The following is a 25,051-nucleotide window of genomic DNA, read 5'->3' on the forward strand; positions in this document are numbered from 1 at the left end:
CTTTGTGTCAGATTATTTTATATCTTTTATTATATATGTTTTTTTAAGTGGTGTGTTTTGTGCATTTTAATTGATAGTTTTGGTATTAGGAAGGTTTTCTTTTCCCCATCAGTGGGTTACCTTTATACTTATAACTTCAAGTAATACTTCTTTTTTAAAGCAGTGTCTTTTGTTTTCCTTAATAATTTACAATTATATTAGCTTCATTCTCTTCTTTCCCCCCTCTCCTTTATTAGTTAGTTTTAGCCATTGTAGCATTATTTTATTCTTTATAATTTTGCTTAAATTTTTATTACTTGACTTTCAACTCTGGCTGTCTTACTATATGGTGCAATCAGTGAGTTCATTCTACTTTTATGTTCTCTACTCCTGTCATTTCATTTATTTGTATGTATTATGATCCCTGCAGTGTTCGAGTATGTAAGTTACAGTTCCTTCTGTCAGCTATATGTTCACTTGTTTTCACCTTAAGTTTACAATTAACTATATCGGTGTTACCAGTCTCTTCTAACATTTGTCCTGTCATCTCTTGGTTGCAGTGTGTCCTCATTACTTCTTCAAGAGAGGCTAATTGTGAATAAGAGCTGAGTTTTTGCATATGGAAAACCATTCCTCTACAGCCTATTCGTGAATGACTGCTTGGCTAGACATAAAATTATTGACTCATACTTTCCTGAGTACTTTATAGGTATTTTTCCACTGTCTTCTGACACTTTCTTCTGAAAGTATGATGTCAGCTTGATTTTCTTTTCTAAAGTATTTTTCACAATTATTTTACTAGATTATTTCTCAGTGTTGACTGTTTGGGGTCAGTTTTATTTTTAAAACATTGGATTTCCTTTGCAAATGTAAGTTCAAGTCTTTTTTTTTAATCTGTCATTTTCTTTTAAAAATTTTCTATCCTATTTGTCCCTTATTGTACTTTTTGTGGTATAATTTTTACCATGTATTCATTGTATTGAATAGTTCAGTCTTCATTTTTTGAATTAAAAAAAATATTTTTTCCCCGTTTCTTTCATTGGTTAGGCAATGCTTATTTCACCTTCTCCTGTAGACTCGGCTTTCTCTTCCCTTAGTTTTTACATTTCTGATCTGAGGTCTTTCATCATAGCTTTATTAAGAATCTTTGAATTTATATTAAAAAGTAGTGTTACAATTTTCATCTAATTTGTGATGTTTTCTGTTGAGTTTTCTTCATCAGGGATGTTGTGCTGACTTTTTATGGTATCTTTGCATGGTTATCACTTTTTTTGTTATTCATATTTAAATCATACTAGTTTTTCCAAACCACCTATTAAAAGAGACTGGAGTGGGAGGGAGAGGTGGGGCGGGACATTAGGAGCAAGGTAGTTTTCCAGGTTTCTTGCTGAAGACCTCTGTCCTGTTGTTCTGATGGGTTCTTTCTTCAAAGTATAACCACATCTCCTTTGCCTTTCAGTCATTTACATGTTTAAAAGATGTGAACTACCAGCCATAAGTTCCACCAGGTCCTCATTAGCTTCTGCTAATTCAGCTTCTGCCTTTTAAAGTGCCTGCTCATATGTTAACAATTAGAGAATTTGTGACGGTTATACAGGAGTTCTGTATACTGTTCTTTTAATTTTTCTGTAAGTTTGAAATTAGAGAAGAAAAGCGCATGCCTTTGTTTTGGAAGGGTAGTCCTATTTGAGATCTGTCACTTCTAAATCACCCTCCACTCACTCTCATGACACTTTCTACATCTCCTTTCTCTATTTCCTTCTGAGATTTCCCCAGTCTCAGTTCTAAACACTGCAGTTCCCACTTAGGATAGCACCCTCTCTTTCTGGAAGTGAAAATTTACTCTTCCTCAACAAGGCTCCTTCCCTACTTTGTGTCCCTCTCCCTTGCATAGGTTGTACTAGTCCCGAGTACTTGGTACTATATTTGCTTATAATTTGGCATTTTCAGGTTTTATTGTTATGTAGGTTCCCTGAAGATACAGGGTTTTCTTCTTCTTTTTATTAACATTCTTTTTGTAGCTATGTATTGAGGAAAGTGGGAAAATTCAATAAATTGGTGCTGTTTTCCCACTGGAACTTAAAGTCCGGCTTTGGATATTATTAATAAATAATCTCTAAATAACCGATTGGTAAAAGATATCACAATGAAAATTTTTAATATTTTTAACTGAAGGGTAATGAAAATGTACATATTGGTGTGATTAGCTAAAGCAATGCTTAGAGACAATTTAAAACCATAAATCCTATTAGAAAAGAAGAAAAGCATCAGTGACCCATTCATCTTAACAAGTTAGAAAAATAACAGAAAATTAAATGCAAAGAAAAATATAAGGAAATAAGAGTTAAAAATAGAAATTAATGAAGTAGTAAACAAATTTACCTCTATCCTGTAGGTAGGAAGACTTCAAAGGTATTTAAGAAGGATAGTGACATGATCATATTTGTTTTCCAGAAAGAGACCTCTGGCAGCAGTGTGGAGAATAGATAGAGGAGAAAAAACTAATCTGAGAAGCCAGTTAGGAGGCTTTTTCAATCACTAGTTCAGGTAAGAGATGGTGATGGTCTAATGCGGGATGGAGAGGAAGGAATATATTAACAAGGATTAAGTTTAAAAAAAAAAAAAAGGTTTAAGAGCCACGTCCAGGAAAAAACTTTGGGTATAGTTACTAGCACATGGAACTGATTGGAAATGGAATAGACCAGAGGGTTTACTAGATTTTTTAACGAATTGTTATTGGAAATAAACCTCATACCTGGTTTATTAGTTAGGTTCAACCACAGAAACATAACCTGTAGGAGATATATATATAGAGAGAGAGAGATTTGGCTTACACAGTTGTAGGGGCTAGCTGGGCAAGTCTGAAATTCTTAGGGCAGACTATCAGGAAGGGCAGGCTGGAACTCACGGGCATGGGCTGAAGCTGCTGTCTGTAGGTAGAGTTTCTCTCCCTCTTTCTCTCTCTCTCTCTCTCTCTCTCTCTCTCTCTCTCTCTCTCTCAGCCTCAAGCCCACTTTTAAGGCCTTTCAGCTGACTGAATGAGGCCCACATATATTATCCAAAATAATCTTAATGTCAACAGATTATGGATTTTAATTATATCTAAAATATATCTTCACAGCAACACCTAGATTAGTGTTTGAATAACTGGCAACTAGTAGTTTAGCCAAACTGATTACCTGCAAAATTCTGTGATTATTCAGTCTTTGAAACAGCCTTCATGTTCCCAAATCTCAGGCTCAGTAACTGTGCTGTGTTATAAACTAGCTTCTAAGAAGGACATAGTCGCCAACATGCATTCAGAGAAGTGACTCATTCATACCCAGTATGAATGGTTATGCTGTCAACTGAATATGGGAGGTAGATCTGCTGTTGCTGGTTAGTTGGCAGTGTATATACCATGTATAAAAATAGACCAAATGTTAATAAATCTAAAGCTTGAGGATTCTTTGAGACATCTGAGTAGAGAAATTTAATGTGTAGTTAGAAATGCAGGTATGAAAATCTGTAGTGGCAGGAGCCAAAAATAAAATTTTGGGACTTCTCCATATATAAATCTATACTTGGACTATAGAAATGGAAAAACTTCTTTAGGGTAGTATTTAGATTGAAAGCACAGATGAAAAGGATAATGCCATGGGGAATACTAGCATTTAAGGAAGGACAAAGGACCAGTGAGCAGTTGATGATTATTGCAGTCAGTCTGAGAGCCAAAAACACGGTGTCAAGGGAGCCAAGGGAGGAAACATTCAAAGAGTAGATGATATCACAGTTACGCAGTGGGAGCTTTTCCAACAAAATCAAAAGTAAGACAAGGATGTCAGTGCTATGATATTTAGTCACTATTGTGTTTGCTAACTTCTGTTCTTCTTACAGGTTTCAGTCTACATGTTACTTCCTTGAGAAGCAGTTTTTGACACCCTTCACCCCCCAAGTCTGAGTTAGGTATTTCTCTTACGTATTCCCATAGCACAGTGTACTTGCCCTGTCATAGCATGTGTCACCCTGAATGACAACTTTATTGTTCTGTGTCTCCTATTAGAATGAAAGCTTTATGAAGCTAATCTAATTCACCAGTGTATGTACCCTCCATGCCTAGCACAACTCTTGGTCACATTAAGTAAAGAATAAATAAAACCAAGAACATGGAGGAGGAGCATCCAAATGAGCTTGGAAAATTAGAAAAATGTTTGTAGAAGTAAGTGATGTCTTAGCTGAGCTCTAACAAATATGATGAGATCAAGAATTTGTATTGAAAAGGAGGTACACAGAAATAAGAGATTTCTGAGAGGTCTCTAAAATGTAAAATTGTATTAAAAGACATAAGAGAAGTACTGAATGCAATATATTAGGCTTATTGAGAAGACTCAATTTGATGTTAGTTATCCCAAAATTAATCTGTAAATGCAATTTTAAGTAAAATCTCAATAGGGATTTATTGATAAGTCAGTATGAAGATTTATATGAAAAAATTAATGACCAAGAAAAGCCAGTATAATTTTTCACATTTGTAACCAGTTTAATGTAGGGTAAACTGATCAGTGTGTTACCACTGTATCCCTATTCATCTGTCCTTGATGATATTTAAAACATTTGTGAGAATCTGTTATATTTTACTTGTGAAAAAATATAATCAGATTATATTAAAAGCCAGTATAATTTTTTAAAAGAATAAAGAGGAATTGCCCTTCTTACTTTAAAACTATAATAATTATAGCATACTGCTTTTAAGTGAAGGAACAGACAGATTAAGGAAGCAGAATACAGAGCCTAAAAAGTAAACCATGTGTGTATATGGAAACTCAGTAAATGTTAAGGTGGCATTTCAAATCCTTAACAAAAGAGCAGAATATTTAATTAATGGTATTTATACCGTTGTTAACTGAATGAAAAAAATAATTAGACTCATCTCACATTATACCCCAGATTTCTTTCTTGGTGGATGCAAATCCTAAATTTGAAAAGCAGAACTTTGAAGTTCTTTTAGGAAAATAAAAATCTATCTCTAACATTGAAGAAAATATAAAATTATAAATCATAAAATAAAATACTTATAAACTTAGCTACATTAAAATTAAAAGCTTGTATATCATAAATGACACAATGAAGTTAAAAGGCTAGGAGAATAATTTCATAAGGACAAATCAATAGAAAAGCCCTTCCCAAAAGAGGAAACCCAGATGGCCAATAAACACATGAAAGTCAAGTTGTCAGATTCACTAGTAATCAGGAAAATGCAAATGAAATCAATACGTTACCATTTCACACCCATCAGATTTGTAAAAATTAAAGTCTTATGTCAAATGTTGGCGAGAATAAAATAAAAGGAACTCTCATGCACCACTGGTCAAGTATGCTTTGATACTACTTTGGAGAGTAGTTTTTAATATCTAGAAAAGATGAAGTGAAGATGAAATTGCAGCCCTGACTAGTGTGGCTCAGTGGGTTGAGCATTGTCCCACAAAGCAAAAGGTCACAGGTTCAATTCCCTGGTCAAGGCACAGGATTGGGCTGTAGACTTGGTTCTCTGTCAGGTTGCATACAAGAGGCAGCCAATCGATGTTTCTCTCTCACATCAGTGTTTCTCTCCCTCTCTTTCTCCCTACCTTCTCTCTCTAAAAATAAATAAGTAAAATCTGTTTTTTTAAGATGAGATTATATGTGTCTTAAAATCCATAGAGTTTCATAGATATATCTGTTATATGTGCCTGGGGTACTATTTGTAATAGCAGAAAATTAGAAAGTCTAATTCCTGTTAACAGCAAGCAGGATGAGAAAATACTCTGAATGATTACATAAATTGTTATATAATATTATATAATAATATACACTGTAACTGTTGAATGAATGAGTCAGATCTACATGTATATGTATTGAAAACAAAGTTAGGGGCAGAGCATATAGCAAAAGAATATGTTATTTATGCAATAATTTAAAATAGAACAGAAGTATATACTGGGTATATACAAATGCAGTAAAATAAACAAAACCTAGATGAGACCAATACATACCGATTTCAAGATAGTAGTTCCATTTAGGTGGAAAGAAAGAAGAGGAATGGAATGGGTTGGTTGGGGTAGGGAGAAGAGATAAACCTGTAAGACTACATATTTCAGGAAAATTTTATAGTGTGCTCATTTGTGTAAACAAAGTCTATAGATAACTTATTGTGCCATTGTGAAGCAAAGAATTCAGAAGACTGATCGTATTTTTAAAGACCTATATGATGTCAGCCCTGGCTGGCGTAGCTCAGTGGATTGAGCGCGGGCTGCAAACCAAAGTGTCGCAGGTTCAATTCCCAGCCAGGGTACATGCCTGGGTTGCAGGCCATAACCCCCAGCAACTGCACATTGTTGTTTCTCTCTCTCTCTCTCTTTCTCCCTCCCTTCCTTCTCTAAAAATAAATAAATAAAATATTTAAAAAAAAAAAAGACCTATATGATGTCTTAATGAAATGAAAATAAAACCTAAAAGTTTAAGTGGGTCAATTTTTTCATTGTAGTAATATGCAGTGCCGCCCTGAAAAAGGAGTGAAAATGCCGCACTGACTACCTTACTTGCTTACATTCCTTTTTTGTTTTTCTGTGATGCTGATTTTGCAACCCTTGCATTTGGTATATTACACTGATTTTAGAACAGCCCTTATTGAAATCTGCTGGAGAAGACTGGTATTCCATAATATAATGAGTACTACAAAGAAGTGCTGAGTGCAATGAGAGCATATTACAGAGGGGTCCATTCTAGTCTCTGAGGAAGTGACAGGTGGGACCTAGGTGGCATTGGTGGAAATAAGCATGGAAGAGTACTCTAAGAAAGAGAGCAGTTTAATTCTAATTGTGTGACTTAATCTTGTCTGCAAAATGATTATTTTCATGGTACTTAATATCCTAACTCTCAACTACCTATTAAAGTTAACTTAACTTGATTTTACCAATTTAAGACTCATAATTTTTTCACATTTCTTCATCTCCAAAATTGGGAGATGTCTTATTGTTTATGGTTTAATTGTCACAGTTTAATTGTCAGGTTTCTTTTTTAAGTTACGTAAAATATCGATAAACCCTATCTTCATTGGCATCTTAGAGTCAATAAAATGTGCAATTTATTCTTAGTTTAACCTGCTTTTAGGCCAAACTCATTTTCAGCTTTTATTTTACTATCGTAATTCACACATTTTGAGAGCGTCACAATGAATCTGGTATTTATTAGTTGTACCTCCCTTATGGAGATAATCGTATTTACCTGTTACCATACTGGATAGAATGAATGCTAAGGGGCTTTTACATGAATTATCTCGTATAAACTCCATCATAGTTGTATGAGTTAGGTGATACCCCCAACTGACGTTCAGAGAGTGAAAATCTCTAAACTTTCTCTAAAGTGACTCTCTTTCTCTCTCTCAACATCACATAGTTTACATTTTATATTTATATTTACCCTATTAACCCTATACTTAAATATAACCATAGTTTACATTTAAGGCTCAAGATTGTATAGTTTATATTTAAAAGATAGAGGTCAGCTTTTCTACTCCAAAGCTTATGCTCTCAATAGTCACGGCTGTACAATATCCTTTAAGAAGCAAGATTTCTGGCAGACAAATTTAATTTGAAAATGTTATTTTATTTTCATTTACTTTTTTGTGCTTTTCAGTAAAAAGTAGCTTCTATGAATATCGTCACTGTGTGTTTTGCTTTTAGTACAAAGTAGTCAGAAAATATAAATGGTTGTAAATTTTAGTAATTGTAATTTATTCTGGCTGAGTCAAAAGTTCTTTGTAAGGAAAAGAGATTTTTGGTAAGTAACTTATGAATCACTGTTAGTGTTCCTTGCTTCATATGTTTGCCTTTCATTCAAGTATAAGGTTTCTAAAGATTCAGAAATAATTTTATTTTTATAATATTCCTATTAGTCTTCTCAGTAGATCAAAGGAGAACATTTCTTTAGAGTGAAATTAGAATCTGATTTCAGACAGGCGTGGCAGGAACTTGACCAACATGAGATCGAGCAGGGCTGAGTACAGATACCTGTACCAGGCTATGCATTCTATGCTCACATTAGAAAACCAGTGTAACAGCTGCAGGGATCTCAGTGACGGTCATTAGATCTGTTTCTTGGTTCACCATGTTTCAGTCTGGTCAGGCACGCCCCTCATGTTCGATACACAGCTGTCTTCTTGGAATCACACTTCACTATCTCCCCAGGGAATTTTGTCTTTCTCCCAAATTAATCTCCTGTTTCCTGCGTCCTTTTTCAACCCTACCTCCCTTATTTCATTGTTCACAAGTTTCATGAGAAAAGAGTACACAGTAGGTAAGGGTTTGTTTGGGGGTTTTTGACACTTTACACATTGGGAAAATATATCAACAAACCTAGATTATACTTAAGCTGGATATTTATGTTGGAAATAATTTTCCTTCATAAATTTGAAAGCAGTGCTCCATTTTTAAATTGCTTTAGTAAGGTTCAATTTACATATAGAAATCACCCATTTTAATTGTATATCCACTGTCATACACTTACTGTCTTATTTCCCTTGTTTTGCTTTACTTTGTGAAAAATGTTCACTTTTTTCTGCTGTTTTAATTCCTAAGATTTTAAAAAATTTTCTGTATGTTCTAATATAGCATACTATTTTTGTTTCATAAATGTAGTATCCTCTTTTAGCTCTGAGAATAATTTATTTTTGTGTTTCTTTTTCCTGCACATGCTTATCTCCGCCCCCTCCCCAATTTTTTTTGTTTAAATCTGTCTTCCATTTTGGAGGTGTTCCCCAAATATGTAGTATCCCTGACTATTTACTCATGATTCAGTGGGCATATAAATACTGATTAGAAACTTCAAATGCATTGGTTGGGCTGTTGACATTGAGCTTCTTCACTGGGTGATTTCAGTCAGCTGCTGTTGAGGAACCTGCAGTGTTAGAACCTTTAGGTCTGTCCTCTAGGCTAATCAAGTTACCCAAGCATGAGTCTTCCAAACACCTGCCTGAGGGTAAGTCTGACTGTCTGCCTTCTGGAGGCCAAGTTGGGGATTCTGGCTTAGGGAATGTCTGTCTGTATTTAATATTTTTAGTTATTTGATCCATTGTTTTTGGTACAGTTGTTTGCCCTCAGCTGTGCCTGATACCCTCTTTCCAAACAGCCTTTTACTTTTTCCACAGAATAAACCTCCAGACTTATACAGGAATGAAGAAGGAGCAGTTATTCAGTAATGTACAGCTAGACAAGGGATCCAGGACTTTACCTGTTTCTCAAACAGTTTTTCTGTTTTTCTATGCCACCCCATCCTTCTATTGCCAGTTTCAGAGGTACCTAGTACTGCCATGTCTTGTGCCTTTTAAGGATTCTATAGTGTAAATGCAGTTGTTTCTTATTCCCAATATAGCTGGCTTTGAATTTCTTTCTTTTGGGGGTGGGGAGGGGATCTGCTGTGTCAGTTACAACTTGTTCACTTGCTTTTCGTCTTCTAAAATATTGGCACACTCCCTGTTTTCTTTCCTCCTTCTAGATTTATGTCTTTTTTTTTTTTTTTAATTCCTCACTGTAGTTATACTATAGTTTGGGGAAGGAATGAAATGCACTCCTTCTGGTTACTCTTTAACCTTAACCCAGGATCTATTCTTACAAGGCAGGAGTTTTGTCTGATTCCTCTCTGAATTCCAGCACATGAAGGAGTCCCTGTTTAGTAGGCACTTAATCAGTGTTTAAGTGGGTAATTAAATCTTGTTTGACATCTGTAAAACTCATTTGGTAACAGTTGCACTAGAGGCCTGATTTCTTGCCTCTGGACTTCTCGACAGGGCTGGTCGTGTCTTCATAATGTTGTACCTGGCTTTCTCTGGAGTAATCCTGACCAAGCAAAAGAGAAGCTGTAATGGCATTAAGGCCTAGCAGTGAAAGTTACATTCTGCCATTTTTATAATATCCTATTGGTTACACAGATCACATATGCTTAGTGTAGAAGAGACTTAGAAAAAGGTGCAAATCTCACAGGACAAGACTTATTAGGGACCATTTTGGAGGCTGGCTACTACACAAAGCTTTTGTCTTCAGCTAGAAAAAGAACGCATTAAACCCAAAGTAAGTAGAAGGTAAGAAATAATAAAGATCAGAGCAAAATTTAAATAGAAAACAAACAGTACAGAAAATGAATTAAGCCAAAAGATGATTCTTTTAAAAACATTAAAATTAATAAATTCATGTCGATACTAATGAAGAAAAATAGAAAAGAACATATTATGAGAATCAGGAATGAAAGAAGGGAATGTCACTAAAGATCCTTCAAAATTGAAAGGTTAATAAGAAAATGTTGTGAACATTTAACTGGTATGAACAACTTCATACCAGTTAATTTGATAACAAACACAACTTTATAAAAATTTTCTCAGAATCTGAATAGCCTTGTATCTATTAAAGAAATTAAATTCATAATTTTTTCTAAAAGAAAACCCATCCCAAATTATTTCACTGGTAGATCTTATCTAACATTTAAGAAAAATAATACCAACCTTTCACAAATTCAGAAACCAGAAGAAGAGGAAAGGCTTTTTAATTCAATTTTATAAAGCTAGTATATCTTTGATACTGATACCTGAGGAAAAAAATATTAATAAAATCCTCTCAACAGAAAAATCCTTTGACACATTTTAATATTCTCATGACAGAAATTTACAACAAACTAGCAATAAAAAGAAAAACTTGATCAACCTGATCAAAGCACCTAGAAAAATATGCAAGCATCATCATAGTAAATGGTGAAAAGATTTAATGCTTTTGCTTAAAGATCAAGAACAAGGCAAAGATACTTGCTCTCACTACTTCTATTCAGTATTGTGCTAGAGGTCCAAACCAATGCAGTGAGGGAGGGAAAACAAAGACATAATATTGTGAAGGAAGAAATATCAGTAAAAAATTAGTAAGTGTTAGACCTAGGATTAAAATCTATTTTATTTCCAAGCCTGTCCTTTTTTTATTATCCTAACAGTACTATCAATGAAAAGAATAAACCTAGTTTGAAAAACAAATGTGCAACAGTTAGTGACAAAAAATGGAAGATACATTTCCAACAGCAACAAAATTTACTAATCTATTATTGAAAGATACATGAGAGGTGTGGCTCAGTGGATTGAGGGCAGACTGTGAAGCAAAGGGTCATTGGTTCAATTGCCAGTCAGGGCACATCCTGGGTTGCAGGCCTGGTCCCCAGGAGAGAGCACATGAGAGGCAACCACACATTGATGTTTCTCTCCCTCTATTTCTCCCTCCCTTCCCCGCTCTCTAAAAAGAAATAAATAAAATCTTAAAAAAGAGAGAGAAAGGAACATGAGAATTATAGGGTATATTATAAAACCTTAATGAAATTTAAATGACCTTAATAAATTCAGAAATATGCTCTGTTCACAGATTAAAAGACTATCTCACTGGTTTTTTAGATATCTAGTTAATTTTTATAAAAAAAAGATTCCCTTAGTTTTATTTGTGCATATCTAGATTCTAGCAATCTAACTAGTTGAAAATAATCTTACTTCCACCAAACTTGTCTCAAATATCTGTGCTTTATTCCTCGATTTTATTTATCTGAAATCTTGTACCTGCCCATTAACTTGAATTGTATGATGAATATACTACACATTTACCCATTCAGTTGATATTTAAGGTGTTTTCATTCTTTTTACTATTATAAACAATGCTGCAATAAGCATTCTTATTTATATCTCCTTTTGCAGATAGGAATTTCTCTAGAGTATATATTCCAATATAGTGGAATTGCTGAGTAAAAATTATGCCTATCTTTAAATTTACTGGATATTCCTATAATCTTTATGAAAATTTACTTTCTTTCATTGGCTTGTCAGTTTGGGTTACCACTCTTGAAATTTTTTGCCAATCTTGATTAGTGTAAACTGTGTTTTTACATAATTACCTTTATTACTAAAAAAAATAAATAATGAAAATTTATGTTTTGACACTTAGCTTTTTTTCTTCTATGAAATGCCTGCCACTTTTATTGTTTTACTTAACTTTTAGGAATTCATTAAATATCATATACTAATCATTCATTATATCTATTACACATATTCCCTACCAATCTATAGCCTGGTTGGTTGTTTGGGGGTTTTTTTAGCTTTATTTATGGTATTTTTTTTTCTTCCAGTTTTAACGGTTTGTAGTTTTGCATCTTTTTTAGGAAATTCTTACCTCCAAGATTAACATATTCTAGTTTTTCCTCTAAAGTCTTTCTTTTCGTACTTAGTTTTCTGAATGGGAATTTGCTTTTGTATAGAGTATGCTGTAGGCTTTCAGGTCTCTTCTGCTAGTCTCTGTGTCTGTCCGTACAGTCTCTTAATATGAATGGGATTTAAAAAATCATGATGAATGATAGGACCTTATTAAAAGTTATCTTGACTATTTGTTTTATTACTTTTTCATATTAATTTTAGTATTAGCTTCTTAAGTTGCAGAGGTTGCGGGGGTTGTACCCTGTTGGTATTTTGGTTGAAATTGCAGACTTATTTGGAGATAATGTACATGAATTGGGTATATTCATATATTTAGACCTTCTGTAATATATTTCAATAGTAAAGACACCTGTTACTTCTATAGGTCTTGTACATATTTTGTTTGGATTTCATTCAAATTACCTTATGTTTTTTTGTTGTGATTTTAAGTTTTTATTACATTTTAAGGTGGTTGCTAATGCATAAGAATGTAATATATTTTCATATGTTGATCTTAAATCTAGCAACATTGCTGAACTCTCTCATTAATCCTCTGATTCATCTGTAGATTATTGAGCTTTCTGTGTAGACAGTAATATTGCAGAGAATAATAATTTTGTTTCTCCTTTCCCATTCTCTTTACCTTTTGTTTCTTTTAACTTGAATTACTGTGCTAGCTGGGACTTCTTATCAACTGACATCAAACTTGCCATAGATTTTTGATAGATAACTTTCATCAAATTAAGAAAGTTCCCTTCTAACCCTGGTACAGTGAGAGTATTAGCTATGGTACTGAATTTTATCTAATGCTTTTTTGGGGCGGCGGAGCATCTGTGGAAATTATTGTATGCTTATTTCCTTTAGCACATTAATCTGGTGTATTTTGTTAATAGATTTTTTTAAGGTTTAACAAATATTTTTCAATTAAAATTAGCTAATTTATGAAAGGGGAAGGAATAAAATACGTATATGTGTAGGTTTATAAAATGTTAAGGATTCGACCAAGGAATTTAAAGCAGATCTTTGCTCATTGAAACTCATACCTAATTCTACTGTACTCAACCCATCTTTTGTAAGAGCTTATTTAAAAATTTTTGAAACATTTGTATAATAACAGCTGTCTTCTAAATTAATCAATTCACAGAGTGCTTCCCATTCACATTCACGCTTAATTACTACTATAAGATATTCATAATTTCTCCAGTTTCGATCTGAACATCTAACTTGTTCTAGCTGTGGGTTCTAGTACAGGTTTTCTAATTCCCTCTATGGCCATGGACAATGCATTTTAGACCTCTGCCTTCACCCACATCTAACAGGGATAATAAGTAATAACTTTTTAAACCTGCTTTAGAGGGAAGCAGGCATTGGATTTATGTGAAAACATTTTGCTAAAGTTGGTAAACAAACAAGGTAAAATATGTAACATTTTATTATGCTGTTTTCCAATATTTGATTTCTTTTTATATTTTAACCAAATAAAGAGTTACATATTTTCAAACGATAAAATTCAGTAATTATACAACGTGAATTAAAATAGTAAAGCTGGTCATAATGATAAACCCATTCATCTGTGCTCTCATTTAATTATATTAAAAATAATATTTATATAAAATAGGTTAAACTTTGTGAAAATATTCCTATTTATTCTCTCCTAAGAGTTCTTGCCCATTTCAGTAGATTGTCTGGCACTGGCCATGGCATCAGGCACTTGAACAGTCATTTTTTCCATAGACTTTGTCAGATTTGGCAGCCCAGCCAGGACCAATTAGCCCAAATAGCAGATCAAGCATGCCATTCTCATCAGAAATTGCTTCTAATTTCTCATATAGGTGCTTTCAAAGATGAGGTGACAGAGCAAGCCAAGGTTCCTTCACATGCACCCAAGCCATCAATATCTAGATTATTTTCAATCATATCTAGCAGAGAGTCACCGACTTTTCCTTTGGTTGGTAATATTGCACCCCCACGGTTCTGTATCATCAAAAAGTGGGACTGTATCATCTTCTGAGCTCCTCCACGTCCATGCCCAAACTCTCAGTGTCCACATCGCCACTGCCCTGACCCACCTCAGCAGCTCCTCCTGGCCTGGGTCCCACGTGGGCTCTGGTGAGGAGCAGCCACCCATGGGCCACAGAGGAGGTGTGTAGAAGCCGGGCGCCGCAGCCTGCACAGTAGCGGCAGCTAGAAGCTCCTGGTTATGGGCGGACAGCCTGAGCCCAGGCCTCCGTGAGCGACCTGCAGGCTGGGGTGCCAGAGAGGTCCCGCTCCGTGCCACATGTTGAGGCCCTAAAGGCTTCTTTTCCATGAAGTTTGTCACTTCAGATGCACACATTTCTTCTAGAGAAGATAGTAAACAGTAAAATGATTAGGAAGCATAGAGCAATACATAGTAAGGAAAAATAATAGAATGTTAAATAGGATAAATGTTCGTTCCGTAGCTCCAACGTTGATGTAAGGACACATTGGTTGTAAAAGTTAGTATTACAGTAATCCAGTGAAGAAAATTTATCTGTAGGATTAAAGGAAAGACAAACGTGTTACTTATCATATGTTTATTTTCCTTTATTTACTTAATTTTTAAAAGTTAACCTAGAAGCCCTGGCTGGCGTAGCTCAGTGGATTGAGCGCGGGCTGGGAACCAAAGTGTCCCAGGTTCGATTCCCAGCCAGGGTACATTCCTGGGTTGCAGGCCATAATCCCCAGCAACCGCACATTGATATCTCTCTCTCTCTCTCTCTCTCTCTCTCCCCCCCACTCCCTCCCTTCCCTCCCTAAAAATAAATAAATAAAATATTAAAAAAAAAAAGTTAACCTAGAAACAATATGTGCTTATTTGGTATGTGTCCTGCCAGCCTTTTTTCAGTGCACAAGAACAGTTTTCCTTCTTTTTATTTTTTTTATTAAATTTACTTTTTAATTTTTATTAAATTAACAAAATTATTTATTAAATTTACTGGAGTGGCATTGGTTAATAGGGTCATATAGATTTCAAGTGTATATGACTATGATACATAATCTGTATATTGTGTCCCCACCACCCACAGTCAAATCATCTTCCATCTTCACATATTGGCCCCCTTTACCCTCTGCCACCCTCCCACCTCCTTCTCTCTGGTAACCACCATACATTTTCAATAGAATATAATGTATACATTTTTAAAAAATCTTTATCCATGGATATGTTTATTGATTTTAGGGAGAGAGAGAAATATCAGTGTGAGAGAGAAACATCAGTTGGTTACCTCCCATAGCCTCCCCGATGGGGGATTGAACCTGTGGCCTCTCGGTGCAGGGAAGACATTCCAACCAACTGAGCCACCTGGCCAGGGCAATGTATGCATTTTTAAAACTACTTTGAATTTGAATCAAATATCCAGAATGCTAATCCAGTCTTATCAGTCTCTTCTTTTTTAAGTATTTGAAATTGTGGAGGTGTTTTTAAGTTTATTTGGATGGAATTTTAGCACTGAGTATTGATTCCTCTTAAATCTTCCTAGAGAAGTGCTCCTGCATGTACTTGAACACGCACATAGGCCATTAGAATATTTTTTGTGCTAGTAAAAAAAACAAAACCAATGTAACTATTCATTATTAGGGACTTGAATTTTTGGATACATCCATGCAATGAGATATCCTGCAGTTGTGATCAATGATGGTACAGTTCCATATTTGTACATGTAGATTGATCTGTAAGTTATATAATGAGAAAAAAGAAAAGCCCAAAATAGTGTTTCTAATGTTTTATCATTTCTGTTCTTTTTCACTGAGGGAAAGGGTCTATATATTTACTTAATTATTATTCACCAAACTGTAGAATAAAATGAAGCCATTATAAAGAATGTTATGACATGGAAGGATCTCTAAGACACGTCATTAATTTTAAAAAATCATAATAAGCCATACAACATTGATCTCATGTAAAAAAAGGTCGTGTGTACATTTTATCTCTGGAAGTGCACATCAGAAGAACACAGTATATCTACACATATTTACCTGCAACAATGGTTACTTGGAGACTGGAGGAAGTCTTTATTCTGTATGTATGTATTTGAATTTATAATAAAGGAAAAGAGAATATGTGCTCACTATAATAAATGAAGATTTAAAGATAAAAAGGAGAAAATAAAAGTATCTACAGTAGCTTCACCACCCACACACATCCTTAGATAACTGCTATTAAAGCCTTGATAAATATTCTTCTAGAGGTAAGGGATAGTTTGTGGAGGATGAACAATCCTAAACCAAGTAGAGAGAGAGAAAGAGCACCACATAAAAAGTTTACACTTAGCAGACAGTGGACATGTTTTTTTAAGAAGGAAAATATAGCACGTAGCTTATTGTCTGTTTTGGTTTTACTTTTCATTATATCCTTACTGTCTTTATAGCATATAATAGCAGTCACTAAGTATGCACTTAAGAAATATGTGAAAGTGATCTACCAACCATTTGTGAAGCTCTTCCAGTTCCAAAACCCAACATTAAGAAATCATGCTGATTGACTATTAGAAAATTTCAGTTGTAGCTAGATAACATTGGGCAGATACTCCTTACTATTATTACTAACTATAGCTTGCATTAGTACTAATAACATTTAATACTGCTGTCTTCTCAAATCTGTACAAGACAGGGAAAGCTCTCATTAGAATAAACACTCTGGAGTGGCATAGAATGCTTTGTTTAAGAAATAATACGTAATCTTTCTATTTGCTAAGGAGCTCAGGCTTTCTTTGTCCTTTTACAAGCCTTGTCTCACACCCAGAACACTTCTCTGTACGTGTAGTAGAGAATGCAATGATTCAATTACCATGGTGAAAGAGATAGATTATAAGAACTGTAGTGTTTAGCTTTTCTGTTCTTGTGCTTGTCTTGCAGTCAAACAGATCAAATTGAAACTGTTTAATTGGAAAATATTTTTATATGTATGTAAGTATACATAAAGGATACTTTTAACTCTAGTTCATTATCATCAAGGCTGATAGTGTTTTTTTTTTAAGGAAACATTAATCTGTACTATTTGTGTTTTTCTTCTTAGTTTCTGCCACTGCCTTCTACAAAGCACAACCTGTAATTCAGTTCATGTGTGAAGTTCTTGACATTCATAATATTGATGAGCAACCAAGACCTCTGACTGATTCTCATCGGGTAAAATTCACCAAAGAGATAAAAGGTGAATTAGCATTTGGAACAACTTAATTATAAAACTTTACGGGTATAACAAACTTTTATTGAAAAAACTTTTCATTAAAATCTAGTCATGTAGCATTACCAGTAAAGTAAAAATCCAGTATAAAATGTTGCATTAAGTTCATTACCTTAACATCTCAGGTAATGTTTTAATGAAAGAAGTACCAAATGATGGAATTAATATTAATACCAGCTAATTTCCTGTTAATACCTTTTCATACTAGCTGAAGTATAAGAGCATCTCATAGGGAAATACTTCTATAATACCATTAAATGTAGAAAGTTGATTTCAGAAACATTATTACTTTAGAACTGGAATCATCCTTTGAACATATTCTAATATAGTGACTTATATTTCTGAAATGATAACAGACTATTTTATCCTTTTAAAAATGTATGGATGTGGGCTAGCCGGTTTCTAGAGTTGGAACATAGTTATTTCATATACATGATACAGTTGACCACATATCTTGCCTTTTTTAGTTAGTAGCTAAAATGTGTGCAGTGGTGCTGCATCATGTGTGTTTTACTAATATAAACTCACCTCTCTACACGGTCTTCCAAAAAAAAGAAACAAATTTTAATAGAGTTCTAAAACGTGTATTTTGTATATATTTACTCTTTATATGTAGGTACATTTCTATATACATTTAAATATACATATACAGTGTTATATGCAAACCCACATACACTGACTCTATCAACAAGTTAAAGGATTTTTGAAGAGCAGTTTTGATTCAGAGTAGCTGAATACATCCTGCTTGTTACAGTCATCAGTCATTCTTTAGTGACCAGGAAAGAGGTAATCATTATAATAAAACATTACAAGGAAAATCCTTACAACTTTGAAAATAAGCATCCATTTATCTCAAGTAATCAAAGTACCAAAATAAGAAAATGTTATGTAATGCTCTATTGCAGTTATACCGTTATCCTTTCTGTATTATTAATCTGTATTAACTGCATGATGAGCATTCTGGGAGGTAGTGCATTACATACCATTAATATGTGATTATCTAAATGCCATGGTTCCCAGTGGAGTTACTGCTTAATTACCGCCTCTCATATCATGAAATCAGTATTATCTTACAGTAACTATACAGGCAACTAATACCGCCACTTTATCACAGAAAATACAAGATTTACAGAACAAGGATTCAACTGCTGCCCAAAAAGTATGGACTCGATCTTAACTTCAACTGCTCAGGGACCTAAAGTAATGACTGAAAAAAAAATGGTTCAAAAGCATTATAAAGTTGATGTTATAGTGAAGGTAAAGCTAAAGTTATAGGTTAAATATTTATTAAAGCCAGAATGGAGGGTTTGGAGAGGAACCTGGGCAAAGAATTATGTAGTTCATTTTTTTAAATTTCAACTTTGTGCTAACCCCTGGATTTGGAGCCTATGACTATAGAAAAAAATCTGAGCTGGATCTAATTAACAAACTAATGATTTTTTTCTCCACTCCAAGTCAAGGGGGCTTTCTTTTTTTAAAAGAGGGCTCTTAAAAATATATCATGTATTCCTACCACAGTAAATCAAAAAAATGAAAGTTACATGTTCTGGGCTATATATTTGGGTTTAATTTTCAGCTGGTACGAGGAATTTGATGAAAAATTAAATAGTGATTTAAAGTGTGCTATACAAAGTGTGAATACATTTCTTTAGTATATTTGTTTGGTTCCATTTGAACTTTCTCCTAACTATGAGAATGGTTTCTTCGTGCAGTAGTTCATCATGGTTAAACAGCAGAAATACTGCAGGAAGTGTATGGTAGAAGTACCATATGTATATAAGAATACTAATTTATTTTCTGTAAAAACTTACAGTTGGCTTGTAGAACCTTATTAATAAATTGTTTAATTTAGGGGGAAGACTTGAAAACAAAATGCTAAGTAGTATAAGATAACAGAAATTTGTTATAAATTATCTCTGTTTTTTCCGTAAACATGTTTCCTTCTTTTAAGGCATTCCCTTGATAATATTTTATTTTCTAGTATTCTTGATGATGTAGAGACATAGATCTGAAATTTTAGTTTTATGAAAAGGTAATTGTTAAAAAATTATTTCTCACTGATTCAATAGAGTACTCAAGAAAAACCCTTACCAATCTGGTACCGTGACACTGTGTTCATTTAACATTAATTTTTGCTGATGGATCAGAAAAAACTACTGTGAGCAAACTTTATATTTGATTCTGTATAATTAGATAGGAAAATTAGTTATACTATAGTACGGTTTCTCAACCTTGTCACTGTTGATATTTGGGCTGGATAATTTTTTACTATGGTCAGAGGTGGCAGTTGGTGCTGCCCTGTGCATTGTAGGATATTTAGCAACATCTCTGGATCTGAGTATCCCTAAATCTAGCATCCACCAGATGCCAATAGCACCCCTAGCTGTGACAATCAAAAATGTGTACAAAGTACAGCATAGAAAATACAGTTGATAATATTGTAATAATTATGTATTATACCAGTTGGTACTTGAAGTATCGGATGATCGCTTTGTAAAGCAATATGATAGTCTAATCACTATACTATACACCTGAAACTCAAACAAAATAATATTGAATGTAAACTGTAATTGAAAAATAAAATGTTTTAAAAACTCTCCAAATATTACCAAATGTTTCCTGGAGGGCAAAATCACCTCTGTTTAAGAACTGCTTCACTATAGGAATCACAGGCATAAAAGGAAAATAATACAAAAATAACTGTAAATACTAGCACGGAACTAAAATTGTCCTCCATCTACCGCTTTTTAGATTTTCCACCTTTGGACTGTGGGCCACAGAAGTGGAGTTGCTTATCCGTGAGCAGTAGCCACTGTATCTGTTTAACTCTTCTCTAGGTAGCTCTGAAACCACTGACCTATGCAGTAACCACTAGCCACATGTAACTTTTAAAATTTAAGCTAGTTAGAATTAAATTGAATTTTCAGTTTCTCAGTCATACATATTGCTAGTGATTACCATATTAGCACAGAGATAGAAAACTTGTATTTTATCATCTCAGAAAACTATTAGACAGCACTGCTTAAGAAAATTCATCCCAAAGAATTTCAGCCAATGATTTAAAAGTTCGTTGCTTCACTTTCTAAAACAGGCCTGGGATCCAGAAACCCCTCAAGCAGCGATTTTCAACCAGTGTGTCGCAAGAATTTTTAAAACATGCAGTACCTGACTACTTAGGGGCACTGACCTGTTTTCCCTTAGACTGTCAATAAAAAATTATGACAGCCAACACAATAATAGTCATCCAGTGTGAATGCCCTGTCTTGAACCATAAATATATAGGTCTTATAATAAGTAGAGTTGCATCTTATTGGTCACATCGCATAATAAGGTTGCATCTGATTGGTTGATTCTTAGTACTAGAAATCCCTATATACAAGTACAGGCACCTGATTTTTTTTAAAAGTCACTTTGGAGCAAAAAGAGTAGGCAATTACTTTTTTCCTTTTTGGGGGGGGTAAATCAAAATTATACCTTTATTTTGTCAGATGGGCAACAAATATTTTTTGGTGCGTCGCAGAATTTTAGTCATTAGTTTATGTGTGTCACAAGATGAAAAAAGGTTGCAAATCACTGCGCTAGAGTCCACAGATGGGCTATAAGAATCTAGGAACATATAAAATCATATGGTAAATAATGTGTATTTTCCTGAGTTTATTGCTTTCATCAGATTCTCAAAGAGGTCATTGATTCTATAAGAAAGTAGGGATCATCTGATCTAGGAATTATTTTGGTTGCATTTGATTTCTAACAGTCAGTAGTAAAAGCTGTGTCACTATTTTATACTTACACAAAATTGTTACTCCGCTTAAATTTTAAAAGGCCAGGATTTTTTTTTTTCTTCCCTGCTTTAAAAAGCTGTGAAGGACTTGTCCTGAACTTGATAAAATTCTGATCTTCACTCAGTATGTGATGACTGGGCTATTCAGCTCTCACACACTTTGAAGGTTATAGAATATCCTGAGAATTACCGCAACCCCTTTCATTCCTCCTTCCCTTTCCCAGCATAAACACTGGACTTTATTGTAAATAAGTTTTTTTTTTTAATTGAGAATTTTGCCCCTTGATCTACAGGGTTGAAAATTTTATGATACTGTTTCTTTAATGTGTAGAGTTGGACATGACAGGGGAAAAAGGTTTGGAATTAGGTCTGTTGTGATTGTAACCATTATTTGCAATGTTGTATATAAAATCCTTTATTACTATCACAGTACCTATATCACAGGTTTTCCGTTTAGAATTTGAGTTTTTCTAATGGTGAACAGGCTTTATAGATACAAATATTTTTCACGTGACAGTTCTGTAACCTCAGTTTTTCTTGTTGGGAACAGGTCTGAAGGTTGAAGTGACTCATTGTGGAACAATGAGACGGAAATACCGGGTTTGTAATGTAACAAGAAGGCCTGCCAATCATCAAACGTAAGAGAAACTGGTGTTTATTAGCAGAGAGGATATGAGGTGGCTTGCTTTAGTTAGCAGATTGGGACTTTTGCTGGCTCATAATGAGATGAGTTATTAATGTGTACCTTTTTTTTTACAGCTTCCCTTTACAGTTAGAAAATGGCCAAACTGTGGAGAGAACAGTAGCACAGTATTTCAGAGAAAAGTATACTCTTCAGCTGAAGTACCCACACCTTCCCTGTCTGCAAGTGGGGCAGGAGCAGAAACACACATATCTACCACTAGAAGTAATGTGTTTGGGCTTCATCTTTCTGTTGTGGTCTGTTATGGGCTGTAAATTTATACTCACATTTATTTTGGAGATTTGTTTTTCAGTTTTATTCCAAATTTTTGGTAATAAAATAATGTGGAAAAAATATATCCACAATCCTGCTACTCTAAATGTAACCACTCTTAGCATTTTGATACACTCCTTCTCAGCCTTTTTATTCAAGCGTACATTCTTCTTCTTTTTATATGTAATTAGCACTGAGTTAAAAAAAGATATATACATCTAGTTTTTTTATTTATAGGTTTGTAATATTGTGGCAGGGCAGCGATGCATCAAGAAGCTAACAGACAATCAGACTTCCACTATGATCAAAGCAACAGCAAGATCTGCACCAGATAGACAAGACGAAATTAGCAGATTGGTTAGTACTTAACCCTACACATGGGAATTAAAAATATATTAAGACAGCCCTGATCTGTGTGCCTCAGTTGGTTGGTTTCACAGAGCAAAAGGTCACCAGTTCTATTCTGGTCAGGACACATGCCTGGGTTTGGGGTTTGGTCCCCTGTTTTGGGGGGGAGGCGTACCAGAGGCAACCAATCAGTATTTCTCTCTCTCTCTTTCTCCCTCCCTTTTCCTGTCTCTAAAGTAGATAAATAATAAGGTAACATTACACACACACACAGTGATGCCTCAGTACTCGTCCTTCAGAACTGGTCAGAACTGATCCTCCTCACATTTTGACAAGAAAAAATGTTTCAGTACTTTGAATTCAAGCATTAGACCTGCTAGAATTTGTGAGTAACGATGCCACCCCACAAGAGAAAATGTTGCAATTGTTGCTTGCTCGCCCTTCATGGGAATGAATTAATGAGTACTGAAGTACCACTGTGTGTGTGTGTGTGTGTGTGTGTTTAGAGTGAGCTACTGAAGAACCATATCCTTATCAGCTCATACCTTATTGCTGTTTCTTGAGCTATCAGAATTAAAAGGAATCATAGAAGTAAATAATCTAGTGGTGTTCTGGGGGTAAACCTTAGTGGGTTCTATGAGAAGGGTTAGATTCTTCTAATTTAATCCCAAACTCTAATTAGGTACAGAACAGATTCTCTCAGAACTAATGTTTCCATTTAGTGAACTGAAACTTTATTGCCTCCCACCTAATAGAGGAAGGTAAAAGGAAGAAAAGTAAAGGTATTATGACTAGTGATAGTGAAAATCTAACACTCAGGATAGAAATGCCTAGTTCCCAGTATCAGGATGGCAACTACAAGATGAATAAAGAAATATAAAACAGCTCTAACTGTGGAGGGCAGCAATTTTCAACCAGTGTGCCATGGCAGGCACACTAGTATGCTACAAGAATTTTTTAAATATGTAATACCTAACTATTTACTCAGGGACACTGACCTCTTTTTCCCTTAGATTGCCAAAAAAGAAAAAAAATGACAGCAGCCAACACAATAGTTGTCCAGTGTGAATGAGTCAAAATTATACCTACTTTTTGGTTAGATTGGCAAAAAATACAATTTTGGTGTGCCACAAAATTGTAGTAGTTTATGCGTGCAGTGAGATGAAAAAGGTTGAAAATCGCTGATGTAGGGTTTCTAAGCTCTCTCATTCTAAATGGGGAGGAAAGAGGAATTATCAATACCACTTTATAAAACTGATGTGATAAGGTAAAATGAAAAATAAAAGGCACCTGGATTTTATGTTCTTTACTATCATTTAAATTGTCCGAGTGAAGAGAAAAAAGTCTGGAAATGTGAATATTACCTAAAGCAATTTAAAAACACTTTCAAAAGCAATTTTAAAGATTGTTGAATAAAGATTACAGGGCTCCTTCATTTTGTAAGCCAATTACAGAAGAAAGGGCTTTATTCCTTACAGTTTTATAAGGAGTGCATAAAAGTTGTTACATGATATTTAATTAGCAGAATACAGGGTGGTTCTCAAGGATTTTTCTCTGATCCACTATGACAAGATTTAATACTTTAAAGAGACTAGAACCTCTCACTATATAAAATTTCAGTAACTACTTCCAATTTATTATATAAGACTAGTGTCAAAATTAATGATTAAACATTTAGCACCTAGCACATCATGCAGTGAGTCTTGGTAAATAGAAGTTATTATTCTATATAATCTTACTATGGAAAAATACACACAAGAAGTGGATGGAGTTTAAGCTTGAAGAAATGATGCACCCATGACTGGCTTGTGAACAAAATAAACTGAGGCACAAAATAGAATCAGAGACATTAGATACATGGAACAGACTGACAGCTGTTGGAGGGGTAAGGGAAGGGAGGGATGAAAGAAAGAAGGTAAAGGGATTAGCTAGAGAACATATATGCATGACCCATGCGCACAGGCAGCAGTGTGGTGAGGGCCTGCAGGTAGGGGCTTGGGAGGACAGGGCCTAGGTGGAAGTGGTAAAAAAGGGGGAAAAGTGGGGACAGCTGTAATAGCATGAACAATAAAAAAATAGAAAAAAGATGCATCAGTGCCTAATTTAGAAAACAGCTTTTCCTGCTTACTCTGGGGAGATTCTTTCTACATATTTAGGTCATATCGTTTTTTAAAAGATTTTGTTTATTTATTTTTACACTAGGGGAAGGGAAGGAGAAAAAGAAAGAAAAATATCAATGTATGGTTGCTTCTTACACGCCCCCTACTGTGAATCTGACCCACAATGCAGACATGTGCCCTGAGTGGGAATCGGACCAGCAACCCTTTGGTTCGTAGACTGGCACTCAGTACATTGAGCCACACCAACCAGGACTCATATAGTTGTTTTTTTTTAATGGATTGTTACTCAAAGACTTAAACATTGCCTTCTCTTAGTGGCCCTATTTGCCCTTTACTCTGAGACCAAGTAAATATATTTTGAAAAACTGTTACTATATAGCATTCTGTAAACATGAATTACACTTTGAGAGCCAAGTCCATGTTGAATTATGATAAATTCCTTATA

At 34.5% G+C, this 25,051-nt stretch overlaps 1 protein-coding gene across 2 annotated transcripts in view; it reads left to right on the forward strand.

The window, feature by feature from the left end:
- AGO3 (argonaute RISC catalytic component 3) overlaps window positions 1-25,051 on the forward strand; it is a 104,830-nt gene that overhangs the window by 48,659 nt on the left and 31,120 nt on the right. The window contains exons 1-6 of one of the 2 annotated variants that reach the window (XM_045859244.1): window positions 2,475-2,526; window positions 3,856-3,924; window positions 17,235-17,369; window positions 21,734-21,821; window positions 21,943-22,090; window positions 22,376-22,495. In XM_045859244.1, the coding sequence (XP_045715200.1) occupies window positions 17,279-17,369; window positions 21,734-21,821; window positions 21,943-22,090; window positions 22,376-22,495 (447 nt within the window). In that variant the 5' untranslated portion in view covers window positions 2,475-2,526; window positions 3,856-3,924; window positions 17,235-17,278. Of the gene's footprint in view, window positions 1-2,474; window positions 2,527-3,855; window positions 3,925-17,234; window positions 17,370-21,733; window positions 21,822-21,942; window positions 22,091-22,375; window positions 22,496-25,051 lie in introns of those variants that run through there. The other variant, XM_045859243.1, reaches the window with a different exon arrangement.

This window comes from Phyllostomus hastatus, unplaced genomic scaffold (genome assembly GCF_019186645.2).
Source record: "Phyllostomus hastatus isolate PE091 unplaced genomic scaffold, TTU_PhHast_1.1 phas_scaffold_182, whole genome shotgun sequence".
In the NCBI taxonomy this organism is placed as follows: Eukaryota; Metazoa; Chordata; class Mammalia; order Chiroptera; family Phyllostomidae; genus Phyllostomus; species Phyllostomus hastatus.